This window comes from Lygodium microphyllum, chromosome 26 (assembly GCF_053477565.2).
Source record: "Lygodium microphyllum isolate KBCC chromosome 26, Lygodium_microphyllum_v1.1.10, whole genome shotgun sequence".
In the NCBI taxonomy this organism is placed as follows: domain Eukaryota; kingdom Viridiplantae; phylum Streptophyta; class Polypodiopsida; order Schizaeales; family Lygodiaceae; genus Lygodium; species Lygodium microphyllum.
The window spans coordinates 54251158-54265857 of NC_141160.1; the positions used below are offsets into that span (position 1 = coordinate 54251158).

Genomic DNA, 14700 nt, shown 5'->3' on the forward strand with positions numbered 1-14700 from the left:
TGCTCGGGAAATGGAATCCATATATCAAACACGAGAATGACACATACAACAATGAGTGACTGGCTACATGGGCAGTGGCACTAGCTCCTCTCTCCAACAGGAAGACCACCTAAAGAATGATGATGACTAAGTGAGAGGAGGAGGAGCCACTGAATAAATAGGCCCAAAATATGCCAAATATGCCAGTTGGTTGGCCAGTAATAAATGCCTAAATAATCACTGAGATAACCACCATAAAATGCCTAAAATACCCAGTAATGACAAGTATAGCCCAGACTCACACATGAGCTGACTAGATTGATAACACCCTTTCATGGGTGATCTAATACAATATAATGATACAATGATAATCATATACAACAAGGAACCACCAGAGTAGAACCATGGATACCCAAGTAATGGGTGATCAAGCCACCACCAAGATGCCTCAAAAAGAACCTGAGATCAATGTCGATTATACCAACTCCTAAAAATAGACAAGAGTCATAATAGATCTCCGTGTCTGTCAACAATGTCTCACAATAGCATATAAGACCATCCTGTAAAAAATGCCTCTGAATATATGTAACCATGGATTCTCCACCTTTGGCCAAGACCGCCAAAGTGTCCCCTTATCTGAGCTCAAGACTAAGAGCCAATCTCGCTCGCCGTCAAAGAACAACCCGACCAACATAAACCTAGATGTCAACCTTAGCTCCAAGATTTTCATCTACCAACAATGCGTTAAGAACATCCCTCTCTGGAATCTATATACCTTTATAAATGAGGCTCCGCTGCCCCATCTCACCACCCTCTCACACTCCCTCTCTGACACCAAAAAGTTAAGGCATGAATGTATCGTCTAGACTAGAAAGCAGCTAAGGAAGGGGAAACAAGTCCTACCCATGATCTAAAGAAGTGGATCCCTTCTGCGCCGCGAACTTCTCCTTGGCAGTCAGAGAATCGGAGTCAGAGTCCAAGGAAGAGGATGACACGTCAAAGGACTCTGCATTCCATGTCTTCTTCTTCTTCTTCTTCTTCTTCTTCTTCTTCTTCTTCTTTCATGTACTACTGATTCCTTGCAATCCTTCCGCAAACAAGTGGCCCTTCTTACCACAATGATAACACTAGGCCTTCAACTTCTTCTTTCTATCACCCCTCTCTAAAGCTGTAAAGGCCTCACTGGAACCTCCATAATGAGATGAGAGTCTCCCCTGTAAACGCAAAGATATCTCATGCTCAAGCAGTATCGAGGGCACATGTGTAAAGTTCACAAGTGTAGAGTATGTCTGCATCCACAAAGCATTCACCACTCCATCAAACTCCCGAGGAAGCTTGTAGAGTACCGTGCCCACTAAATGTGTCTCTGGAAGGGCAGATTGCATGTGTCGAAGTTGATCATGTACCTATGTAACATGGAGCAAAAATGATTGAATGGTGTCCTTGGACTCAAACTTCATAAGCTGAAGCTGTCTATAAATGGTCACAACACGCACGGAGGAAGGTGCCTCGTACAACAACTAAAGCTTTAATTATATTTTTGGTGGTATCCTACAGGAGATAACCGCCGGTAAAACTTCTTTAGAAATACATCGAAGTAGTGCAGAATACATACGGGCATCATCCGAATCCCATGTAAGCACAACTTCCTCATGGTTGTTCTCATCAAAATCTTCGAAAAGAGAAAAAGGACTCTGAGACCGAGGAATAGCTCCATATACAATATACCAAATCGGCTTCTGCACAAACCAAGCTTTCATCACAGCACTCCATGTAAGATATTCAAGTCCATGTAACTAATCATCTATAGAAGTGCACGAAGGAGCCATCTGGAGAGAAGAAGAGAAGATAGAGCATAGAGGGTATGCGGAGAGGAAATACAACTAAACCAACGGCAAAGACTTCACAAAATGAGAGTTCACATGTAATGTAACCAAAAATTTGATCAAAAACGAAGGCCAACTACTGCAAAATGAGAAAAAACCGGTCAAAGACTGCCAAAAACAGCAAAAAACACCTATACAAACAATCATCCCAACCACAGTTAGAGGTAGAAAACCAACAACGCAAGCTAGAGGAGCATTGAATATAGCAAACTGGCAATTACAAACTAGAAACCAAAGTTGTTGGTCTAAAAAACCCAAGCTTGATCAATGGGGGGAAGAAAGACATGTAATCAGCAAAAAAATAGCAACAGAAACCAAGACCCTGCAATCTGATACCATGTTAGAAGTGGGGCAGCAATGGAAGCATAGATAAGTGCTGAAATAAGCTATTGAACACAAGACACAAGAGAAAGAAAAGAAAAGAACAAAGAACACTACAAAAGGAAGAGAACTCAAAGATGTGCTCGGGAAATGGAATCCATATACCAAACACGAGAATAATGTGTACAACAATAAGTCATTGGCTGCGTGGGCACCAGCACTGGCTCCTCTCTCCAATAGAAAGACCACCTGAAGAATGATGATGATTGAATGAGAGGAGGAGGAGCCACTGAATAAATAAGCCCAAAATATGCCAAATATGGCAGCTGGTCAGCCAGCAATAAATGCCTAAATAATCACTAAGATGACCACCATAAAATGCCTAAAATACCTAATAATGATAAGCATAGCCCAAACTCACACATGAGCTGACTAGACTAATAACACTCTAGAACCTATGCACCTGTATACCTATATAGATGAGGCTTACCAACCCCACCATACCGCCCTCTCACACTCCCTCTCTGGCGCTAGAGAGTCGTGAGGGATGACCGCATCACCTGCACTAGCAACCGGGAAGGAAGGCCCCTACAACCATCGCCGAGGCCACAAAGTGGAAGACTATACCTAAACCTGGAGATGAGGAACACACTACAACAGAGTTGTCATTCTTCGTCACAGTCTGCTCCTACTCCTATCATAAAGTTGCATATCCTACAGTCCTTTTGAAGGTGTCCCTTCTTGCCACAATAATAGCACTAAGACTTCTTCTTTTGCCGTATAGCACCCCTCTCTGAAACTAGAACATCTGAAGCACCAAGAGATAGCATCCTCGTAGAAACCTAAAGCTAAACACAACAAGTCTCCAACATAACACTTGTAGATGAGTAAAGAATGTCTCCGTGCTGATCATCGGGAGGAGATACCGAAGGTGCCATGAGTTGAGAGAGAAAAGGAGGCCAAAAATACAAACTCACAAGGATTGCACAAGTTCAAAGCACAAAAGAAAGCACATAGAGAAAAGATCAACAATAACAAGAGTGTAGTAATAAGAACACGACAACTAGATGGACATGAATTGTCTCTAAAGCTAAGCAATGCATCATGAAGTAAAAAGACGGACCAAACAGAGCTAGTACCAATCTAAAATACAATCGCCCAAGCAAAGGCTAATCAGTAAAGCACAATCAAGAACTCCATAAATGCAATGGACCTCCAAGAAAACAAGCCGCGTTAGCCTACTATCCCCAAAATGTAGAAGAGAAAGGGTCAGAAACAAGTCCCCAGCCCTAAAACCCAGCCCAATAAACTATAAATACAGATGGCACACAGCAAAACACTAATAAAAACAAGCCAAAAATGAGCAGAGGATGGTTGCCTAGGCTCAAGAGCAGTTGCAGCAGCAAGAACACATCCAAGCAGCAGAAGAAAAGTCAAAACACAGACCTGCACCAGCAGAAAACAGCAACAGGAACCGTGATCCTAAGATTTGATACCATGTCAAAGTGAATGCAATGATGGAAGCATGGAAAACTCTTGTAATAGACTGCTGAACACAAGAGACAAAGGAAGAGAAACACTGCAAAAGAAAAGTATGCTACACAAAGGACGTAGAAGCAAAGAGATGCTCGGGAAATGGAAACCATATACCAAAATATGAGACAATACAGATCCAACGTGAGTCACTGAGTCACTGGCTATCAAGGCACTAGCACCAGCTCCCTCTCTCCACCAAAACCTGAACAAGGTGAATGACTATGACTGAGGACGAGGAGGCCCAAAATATAGGCATAAAATATGCCTCAAATAAAGGCTAGTCAGCCAACATTGATGCTGGTCAACTGGCATCAAAAATGCCAAATTGACATGAAATGTCCACTAGAAAAAAATGCAATAACTACAATGTGTCAAGCCCTAAATGGCATGCATAGACCCACACATGAATTGACATATCCCCTAACACACAATAGGATCAAAGCCATTATCACAAGACACCAAAGACTCACCACCAAGCATATCAATGGAGCGGTTAGGGACTGCATCATAGCTAAGATCATGTGCATACCTTGAGATCAACTCTACATCTTATAATCTCCATCATAGTTTCAATAAATAGTTCTATCAGATTAGGTTTTCCTTTTCTTTCTACCAATGAGACAACACTAGACATTGTTCTACTCTAGCATGGTCAATCAATTATTGTCAACATTGTGTCATAGGCCACTTCCTTATCTTAATGTTAACTTCACCTTACTAATGAGATGACATTAGACATGGATGTACTCTAGATTTTGTCTCATAGGCCACACCGGCCTTATGTAGACATTAATATATCTTTGTTTTCTTCTTTTGTGTGTGTGTATGTGTGTGTGACCATCATCACAAATCACATATTGCCATCATCTCGGTATGTGTGTATGTGTGTGTGACCATCATCACAAATCACATATTGCCATCATCTCGGTATGTCACACTTTGATACTCAATGATGATCATCATTATACACAATTATCTCATAGGCTGATTTTTGCCTCAATAGACATTGGCCTCATGTAGACGTTAATATTTCTTTCTTTCTTTTCTTCTTGTGTGTGTGTGTGTGTGTGTGTGTGTGTGTGTGTGTGTGTGTGTGCGAGAGCGCGTGTATCACCATCATCACAAATCACATCTTGCCATCATCTCAATACATCACACTTTGATACTCAATGACAATCATCATTGTACATGGTTATGTCTCACAGGCCAATTTTGGCATCAATTAATCTGTGTGTGTATGTAAAACCATCATCACAAATCACATCTTGCCATCACAAATGACATCTCAATATGACACACTTTGATACTCAGTGACGATCACCATTATACACAGTTATGTCTCATAGGCCCATTTTGGCCTCAGTAGACATTGGCCTTGCATAGACATTAACATATCTCTCTTTCTTTTCTTCTTTTGTGTGTGTGTGTGTGTGACCATCATCACAAATCACATATTGCCATCATCTCAATATGTCACACTTTGATACTCAATGACAATCATCATGGTACATGGTTATGTCTCATAGGACGATTTTGGCCTCAATAGACGTTAAACTCTCTTGTCTCTCTCACACACATGCGCGCACGCACGCACACACATGCATGCTAAACAAAGAAACAAAATGTTATTAGTACTTGATAACAACTAAACCTTAACACCGCACAACATTTCCTCGAATGACAAATTTTATACATCTCATGGTTACCATGTACTCGTATTTTTTCTGTTTTTCAAAGCTCTTGCTTAGAGCCACACTCGGGGCAAAACTTGAAGGGCGGATCAAGGGAGCAAGAACAAGACCAATCCACATGGTCCTTAGTCTACAATGACCATGATAGCAATTTTGTTGATGATGAAGAAGATCCTGATGATAATGATGGAGTAGGCATGAAGAAGCACAACTCTCGCAATGGATCGCTATCCCCTTGGCTGGCCATCTCCAAACAGGCACGAAGAACAGCTCTAGCGCATTGTCATAGCAGACTAGGGAGGCCGGCTCGCCGGAGCACAAATACCATGCTACATCCTTCTACAACATGTCCCTCGCCCCACAAACCAAAACCTCTTGCTCAAAAAATCAATCCATACACATAAGAGATCCAAGCAACTATCTTTTCATAGAGAACGCTCTTCCACTCAATCCATAGATATACACAAGAATAAGCAACCATGCTTGAGAAGAGGATGGGTGCATCCACAAAAGAAAGCTCTCTCTTTTTTTTCGTAATCAAGTGGCTACCCTAGCGATAAGCCACTTGTTTTTAGTAACCCAATCAACCTGGTTCAATTTTCCCTATTTGTAACACTTGTACTAAATGTAGGAGTTGAACCAAAGACTTTTGGTCACATTCAACTTAACCCACTAAGCTACAGCCGTTTGGTTAGAAAGAGCTCTCTCTCTCTCTCTCTCTCTCTCTCTCTCTCTCTCTCTTTTTTTCGTAAACTCTCTCTCTCTCTCTCTCTCTCTCTCTCTCTCTCTTTTTTCGTAAACTCTCTCTCTCTCTCTCTCTCTCTCTCTCTTTTTTTTCGTAAACTCTCTCTCTCTCTCTCTCTCTCTCTCTCTCTCTCTCTCTATACTAAACAAAGAAACAAAATGTCATTAGAACTTAACATATTGAAACAACCAAACCTTAACACCACACAACATTTCCTCGAATGACAGATTTTATACATCTCATGGTTACCAAGTACTAGGGTTTTATCAATTTTTCAAAGCTCTTGCTTGGAGACACACTCAAGGCAGAACTTGAAGGGCGAGTGCACATGGCCCTCAATCTACGATGACCATGATGGCAGTGCTATTGATGATGAAGAAGATACTGATGGTAATCATCACGAAGTAGGCATGAAGAGGCCACGGCTCTTGCAATGGATCATCGTCCACTTGGCTGGCCATCTCCAAATAAGTATGAAGAATGGCTCCATTGCATTGTCATAGCTATCGAGGGAGGCCAACTCACCATAGCACAAGCACCGTGCTACATCCTTCTATAGCACATCCCTTACCTCGCCTACCAAAAAGAAAAACATTGAGGCCACAAACCAAAAGCTCTTGCTCAAAAAATCAATCCACAAATGTGCGAGATCCAAGCAGCTGTGTTTTCGTAGAGAATGCTCTTCCACTCAATCCATAGACATGGACAAGAATAAGCAACCATGATTGAGAAGAAGAGGATGGGAGCATCCACACAAAAAAGCTCTCTCTCACTTTATTTCGTAATCAAGTGGCTACCCTAGCAGTAAGCCACTTGTCTTTCGTTACCCACTCACCCAGGTGCAATTTTCCCTTTTTGTAACACCTGTACTAAATGACTGTGCGGAATGTAGGAGTTGAACCTTTTGGTCACCACCCTGTTCAACTTAAAGTTCTCTCTCTCTCTCTCTCTCTCTCTCTCTCTCTCTCTCTCTCCAAAAATGAATCCATTCTCTCATGGCACCCTCATTTGCTAAGATCTTGATATGCACTCACATCATCTTCATGGTATCAGAGCCTAGCATTCTCTCTATCTCTCAAGCATCAAGACGACTCCATACCTTCATCATAGCCATCGCTAGAAGCATTCTAGGCAAGGACATATCCAGCTTCAGTCAGCCGTACCTTACCCCATAGGATTCCATTTTGCTAGCTACTATGCTCAGCTGAGAGCCGACATATAGGACCTTGGGAGGTGTAGCGAGCTGCTCCATCTAGTCAGACATTGGAGGCCTCAAACTCAATATTATTATGTGGCTGCCATAGCCACAGAAACTCAGGCCTGGTTTTTTGACCACTGCAGACAGAATAAGGTATCATTGTAAGAGCTTGATAGCTTATTGACTGCACTGGCATTGCAGCTGGAGCTGCTTCACAGACACTCTGAACACAAAAGGGCAGGTAATAGCTGCATTTGCAGCCATACAGCAGCAGCACCTTCAGCGACACCAATTTTCCCTCTCCCTCTTTCCTGTCGCAGCACCACAAGCAACCCAGTCTCCCAGTGGAATTTCATCATTGGATGTCAGTCACAGCAGCTGCTGTGTATCCTCACCTGAGCCACTGTTCCTCAAAACCAAGACAGCCATATCCACTATGTGCTGCTTTTATGAAGACCCCAGATAAAATTACCCTTAGCTGCCAACCAATGACAATCCCTAATAAGCAGATGATAAATCTGATTAACTGAAGCACACTCCAAATGCAGTCACTCCATAAGTCTCCAATCCTGCCAGGGATTATCCAGAACAAGTTCAAGAAAAGGTTGCCAATTGACATAGACTCATGTAGATAAGAACTTGAAAAGTAAAACAAAAAGCAGCAACCATTAACCCCATCACAATTTTAGAACTTGAGATCTTCTAGTCAGGATGTAGAGCGCCAAGCTGCAGAGAATGTTCGTGTCAACTGCAACAACATGTTATTGAAGCAAGTATTACACGGCTCCTCACCTGAGTCTGAAAGGACAGTAGCTGAGCTGAGACTTTAATCAACCTGCCTACTAGCTTCTTCATTACAACCTTCCTTGAACCACCTGGAATCTGCAGGTAGTAAAGACAAATGTATCTGCCTGTGCATTGAGAATTAACTTTCAAAGGTTTATATGCAAAGCATGTTTCAGCAGATGCCAAAGAGTCTTAGTGTGCACAACATGATGCAATGGAAGAAAATTTTATATTGGCTAAACAAAGAAACCTCCCTCTATTGGAATCGGTCTACCAACCTCTAGAAGAAGTAGCGAATAACAATGTATACATTTGTTTTATTATCAGAATGCATAACCAGCAAAATAGCATCATTCACAGAAGAATTCAAGTGATAAAGCAAGATGTTTCAAATATGTATACAGTAATGCCACATAATATATTTAAGGACGAGTGAAGCTTTCCAGAATTTCAGATTATTGTTGACCTGCCTACTCTCTGGTAGGTTCGCACTGTCTTGAAGACCTTTTATGACCTCCTTTAGTGTGGAGGTGGCTTCTCCAGCTGCCTGCAAGTTCACAGAGAGTCAACAAAATTGTCGAGATGAGAGCTCCAATCAACAAATTCAAGAATGAATGATTGGTTTTAATAAGGATGTCCTTCTATGAATGAAAAAAACCCATAGGGCTATGCGCAAAAAGTTTTGGACACTTTCCCACATGGGAAAAGGGGTGTTTTTCCTTTGCTTCTCCCTAGTGTTCAGCATCATATGCTTCTGCTTGGGAGACGCCACATACCTAGCTAGTTGCGGTTGGGGGGGCAGGGGTCTGCCAGCCTCCAGGCCATCAGCTCCGTGCCCCCAACTGCACCTAGCTAGGCGTATGGTCTCTCCCTTGCAAAAGCTCACAATGTTGTCGCTATTCACAGAATGATAGTAGGAGCTTGTCTAAAACTTCTCGTGTATCATCCGTGGAAGGGTGCAAAAAATGGAAGACAACAAGCTGCCATGGGACTCTTGTTCGTGATCAAATGCCGAGGATTGATTGTTCAAGGCCACATAAGTCAAAGCTCTAGAGAGAGATACGGTTCTCTCTCGGCAGTCAAGACCTACCTGAACATCGATGACGATGAGCAGGCTCTCGATCAAAACCCTAAGAAGTATTGACCAAATATATCAGTCTGGACAGATCATGCAAGGCCTACCTTCTGGAGATTGATCCAAGCTGCTTCTGGAAAGAGCTCTTCGGACTGTGACGCAGGCGTGAGAGGCACTTTCGAACCAACGCAACAGAGCTGGTCAAGTTGCTGGTGCGCCATTGAAATGGACGAAGCGTCGATGGGGGTGTTGAGGGAGAAGCTATTTTGTGTGTTGTGTTTAGCAAGCCAAGAAGCATTCCAAACTGAAATTTAAACCCCGCATCAACAGACTGCCCCACTCGCGTGACGCTTTAGAGCGTGTTTCCACGGAAGGACATTTGTAACTTCAAATCCTCCCCCGTGTTCATGAAAAATGAAGGTTTAATGTATAATGAATTGTAAAATTGAAAATTTCCAACCTTCGAAATTTTAAAGAAGAATGTCTAACACTTCGAATTTGACAAAGACTTTAGTCATAACATGGCACATGCATGTAATTTTGATATGAACGAAACTCTTTTCGATATGAATGTTGTATATTGAAAATATTTCTAACTATGCTTTGTAATTCAAGCAAAGTCTAGGAGAGGAAACCCTAACTAATTCCCACAAAGATTTGTGATTTTTATTCTTCTCATTGAATTTCATGCATATGGAAGATAGAGAGATGGGGGAGGATTGAATGGATAGGAGATTCATTACGGTAACCTTTTCGGGGTGAAAAATCCCTCCAAAATATTGAATTGAAGGTTTTTTTATCAGAATTACCAAAAAAGTTTTCTGTGACCACTTGATCAAGCTTGAGGTTGCTATATATATTGAAGTTTTCCCTTCACCAAAAAAAAAAAACACTAAATATGCTATAGTATGTACTAACTATATGTTATAATACAATAGAAAGATCTCCCAAGCCTCATACCAATCCTACATGGCAAGCATACACTCTTCACAAACCTATATTTCTTTTTTTTTAATTGTTAATTTATAAAAGAACATGTAACTATAGTTACTAAGCACCCAAATGTATTTTTATGGCATCATGAGTCATGACATATGTCCAGAAAAGAATGAAAACGTTATCTCATTTGGGTTACTTATCTTCTCTTGATTTTTTTATCTTTCTGTTTATGAGCATTGTATATATGAAAGGCATGCATGTTTAGGCCATAAGAAAAACTTAAACAGAAAAATGATTGAGCTACTTGGCTTAGTGTACAATTATATATGTGAGGCCTATGCCTATACAAAGTTTATAGAGGGGTTATCCTATTTTTTCTCATTCATTGACGGTACATCTAAGAAACAATAGGCTTTCACTATGGGTATAAAAGGGAAACTCACTACACTTGTGGTAATCCTGCGCAAAATGGTATTGCACAGTGTATGAATAGAACGAAAAATAAAAGGATACTAAGTATGCTATCTAATTTTGGTCTTCCTCAAGGATTTTAGACTAAGACTATGGTGACTATTGTACATTTGATAAACAAGTCACCTAATACTACTTTGGATGGTGACATTCCTAAATAGGCATGGTCAAGCAAAATGCCATCTCATGATTATTGAATAGTGTTTGGCTAATGAATCTTATGTGCATGTACCAAAGTAAAAGTGTATAGAGTTAGAGCCAAAATCCGCTAAATGCATCTTTTGAGCTATGGATAGAGTATCATATTTGGGATCTAGAAGGTAGAAAAATTGTTTGTAGTAATAAAGCAAGCCCCATGGGAATGGTACAATAACTTTAATACATTCATGCAGTACCATAAAAAAAGTGAGATAGACTGTTGCTTGTACACTAGAAATGTTAAAGTTGGTAAAATGATAGTAATGATCCTTTGCATGGATAATATATTGAAATTTGAAAAAAACAATCCTCAAGAAAAGGTTAACGGAAACTTTTGGAATAAAGAAAACATGAAAATCATATTTTTGCTATGTGCATAATCAAGGATAAAACAAAGAGATTGCTCTACCTACCGCCCCAACAACATTATGTCAACAAAGTGTTACAACATTTCAATATGGAGGGAGGGAAGGCAATTAGTACTCCATTCCCTCCGTGTATAAAACTTATCACTAATGATTATCCCAGATTAGATAAGGAGAGGGATAATGTGGAAGCTTTCATTCAATCGCTAAGACCCACTGACCACTTATTGCTCAAGTGTTTGAGTCGAATGCTAATGGCTACCTCTCACATAACTGTATGCACCCTCTACCTTACGAGTGTAGTGAGCTTACCACCATGCCCAATTGAGTACCCTTCTCTCTCAAACCTTTCGATAGCTCCACGATCTGAGATGCAAGCTTAAGCAACCTCAATCCTCCACCTTCAAGCTCCATGCTCCGTAGTCGTGCAAGACAAGAGATGAGAATAAGAAGAAGAAGAAGAAGAGCTTCTCCACCATGGTCCCTCACCCTCATACACTCACTCCCTCACACACTCTCTCTCAAACACAAGCAAGAACAAGAAGAAGAGAAGAAGAGGAGAAGAAGAGGAGAGCCATTTTTTGCTACGTACCAAGAATAAGCTTCTCTATTCACTTTTTGGCTCTTATACATGCCCTAATCCCTTTTGGACACCCATCCCCTTTTTTACATGATCGGCCATCTTGTCTAGGTCCTCTTTTCTTATTCCCTTCTATTTATACAATCCCTTCACCTATGCTCGTCACACGTTACAAATTGCACAGGAGGGAGCCTAGTGCTCTTTTACAAAAATTTAGGGGTGCTTTTGCATTTTAAAATGCGCATTTCCCCTTTTGCATTTGCCTTGAACTTTTAAGGTTGCCCTTGTCAGAAGTGGAGCAGCGGTGAAAGCATAAACATGTGCTGAAATAAACTGCTGAAACACAAGACAAAAAAGAGAAAAGAAAAGAACACGATACAGATGAGAACTCAGATGTATGCACGGGAAATGGAATCCATATATCTGAACACGAGACAGTCGCATACAACAGTGAGTCACTGGCTGCGTGGGCACTGGCACTGGCTCCTCTCTCCACAGAGTCTGCAGATGGTGAAGATGAAGTGACTGACTGAGGAGGAGCCACTGAGTATAAATAGGCTGAAAAAGTGGGGAGCAATAATGCTGGTCGGACAGCATTAATGCTGGCCGACTGGTGCATAAAATGCCCCAATGGCATAAAATGCCACACCAGAAAAATACCTAAAATACCTAATAAAAATGCCCAGCCCAGATCAAGCTCAGACTCACACATGAGCTGACAAATACTCTGCTAACACCCTCTCTCAGATCATGAGTGATCTGATACAATAGAATAGTACAATGAAAAGGGATCAGAAACTATACAACATAGAACCACCAAGTAGAACCATGGATACCCAAGTAGTGGGTGATCAAGCCACCACCAAGGTGCCTCGGAGAGAACCTGATGTCGATGTCGATCGTACCAAATACCTGAAAAATAGAGAAGATCATAGCATGTCTCTGTGTCCATCATCAATGTCTCGCAGTAGCATACAAGACCATCCTGTCAAAAATGCCCCTGAACATAGGTGACCATGGAGTCCCTGCCTTTGGCTAGACCGCCAAAGTGTCCCCTCATGTGAGCTCCAGACGAAAGCCTCCCGCTCTCTGTCAGATAACTAGCTCAGCATGAACCTGGATGTCAATCCCAGCTCCAGGATTTGATTCCGCCAGACTGAAGTCGATGCGTCAGGGGCGTCCCTCTCTGGAACCTGTGCACCTGTATAAAAGTATAGATGAGGCGCGGCTGCCCCATCTGAACACCCGCTCACACTCCCTCTCTGGCACAAGAGAGTCGTGAGGGATGACCTCATCACCACCCCTAGAAAGCAGCCGAGGAAGGGGCCACCAAGCCCTTCCCGCGATCCGAAGAAGAGGATCCCTTCCACGCCTTGGACTTCACCTTGGTCGGAGGATCTGAGTCGGAGTCTGATGAAGGAGAGGACTCATCGGTAGAGTCAACATCCCGCTTCTTCTTCTGCTCCTTCTTCCTGGAAGCCGCTAAGTTCTTGCAGTCCTTCCGCAAATGTCCCTTCCTGCCACAGTGGTAACACTGGGCCTTCGACTTCTTCTTCCCGTCACCCCTCTCTGAAGCTACATAAGCCTCACCTCCATAATGTGCCGGAAGCCGCCCCTGTAATCTCAAGGATGCCTCATGCTCAAGAAGCATCGAGGTCATATGTGTAAAACTGACAGGAGTCGATGATGTCTGCGCCCGCAAAGCATTGGCCACTCCATCAAACTCTGGGGGGAGCTTGTAGAGGACCGTCCCGACAAGATGCACCTCGGGAAGAGCAGATTGCATGTGCCGAAGCTGGTCCTGTACCTGCGTAACACGAAGAAGAAAAGACTTAATAGTATCTTTCGGCTCAAACTTCATCTGCTGGAGCTGGCCATAAAGTGTGACGGCCCGCATGGTGGAAGGTGCCTCGTACATCTGCTGCAACTTCTGCCATACTTCAGGAGATGTCCTACAGGAGGTAACCGCCGGTAAGACCGCTTTAGAAATACACCGAAGCAACGCCGAGTAAGCACGGGCATCGTCCGAGTCCCATGTGAGCACCGCTTCCTCATGGTTGTCCTCATCAAAGTCTTCAGGAAGAGGAAAAGGACGGAGAGGTCGAGCAATAGCTCCACAGACGATGTACCATAACCGCTTCTACACAAACCAAGCTTTCATGATAGCACTCCATGTGAGATAATCAGGTCCACGTAACTTATCATCAGTGGAAGTGCACGGAGGAGCCATATGGAGAGGATAAGAAGAGAAGTAGAGAAGAGATGGAATTTAGAGAGGAAACACAGCCAAAACACAAGCACAGACTACAGAAAATGAGAGTTCACATGCAATAGAACCCAAAATCTGATCAATAGAAGACAAAATCTGCTGTAGAAAGTCAAAAAATCAGCCAAAAACTGCCAAAAACAGCAAAAACAGCCTGAAGGAACAGTCACCCAGCCACGAGAGATGCTGAATCAGCAAAACGCAGGCTGAAAACTGGAGAAAAACAGGTAGAAAACTGTCGCCAGCAGCTGCAGATGAAAAACGCAGGCAGCAGAGGGTGCGTAGGCAGCAGAGGGTGCGTAGGCAGCAGAGGGTGCGGAGGCAGCAGGCGATGGCAAAACTGCAAAAAACGCAGGCTGAAAACAGCCCCAAAACAGGTCGCCTGGCTGCGACAGCAGTCGTCTGATCAACAGGGGTACAAAACAGTCCTGAAATCAGCAAGAAAACACAGCAGAAACACAAATCCTGAAAACTGATACCATGTCAGAAGTGGAGCAGCAGTGAAAGCATAAACATGTGATGAAATAAACTGCTGAAACACAAGACAAAAAAGAGAAAAGAAAAGAACACGATACAGATGAGAACTCAGATGTATGCACGGGAAATGGAATCCATATATCTGAACACGAGACAGTCGCATACAACAGTGAGTCACTGGCTGCGT

The 14700-nt window shown here is 42.5% G+C and overlaps 1 protein-coding gene across 1 annotated transcript in view; it reads right to left on the reverse strand.

Annotated features, from left to right (window-relative positions):
- The window catches only part of LOC148013284 (uncharacterized), a 71141-nt gene extending 61607 nt beyond the window's left edge, over positions 1 to 9534 (reverse strand). Inside the window, exons 1-3 of the mRNA XM_087667702.1 lie at positions 9325 to 9534; positions 8609 to 8689; positions 8149 to 8238 (exon numbers count right to left, since the gene is read on the reverse strand). Of these exons, the coding sequence (XP_087523828.1) occupies positions 8149 to 8238; positions 8609 to 8689; positions 9325 to 9438 (285 nt within the window). The 5' untranslated portion in view covers positions 9439 to 9534. The remainder of the gene's footprint in view (positions 1 to 8148; positions 8239 to 8608; positions 8690 to 9324) is intronic.
- Between the last annotated feature and the right edge of the window lie 5166 nt (positions 9535 to 14700).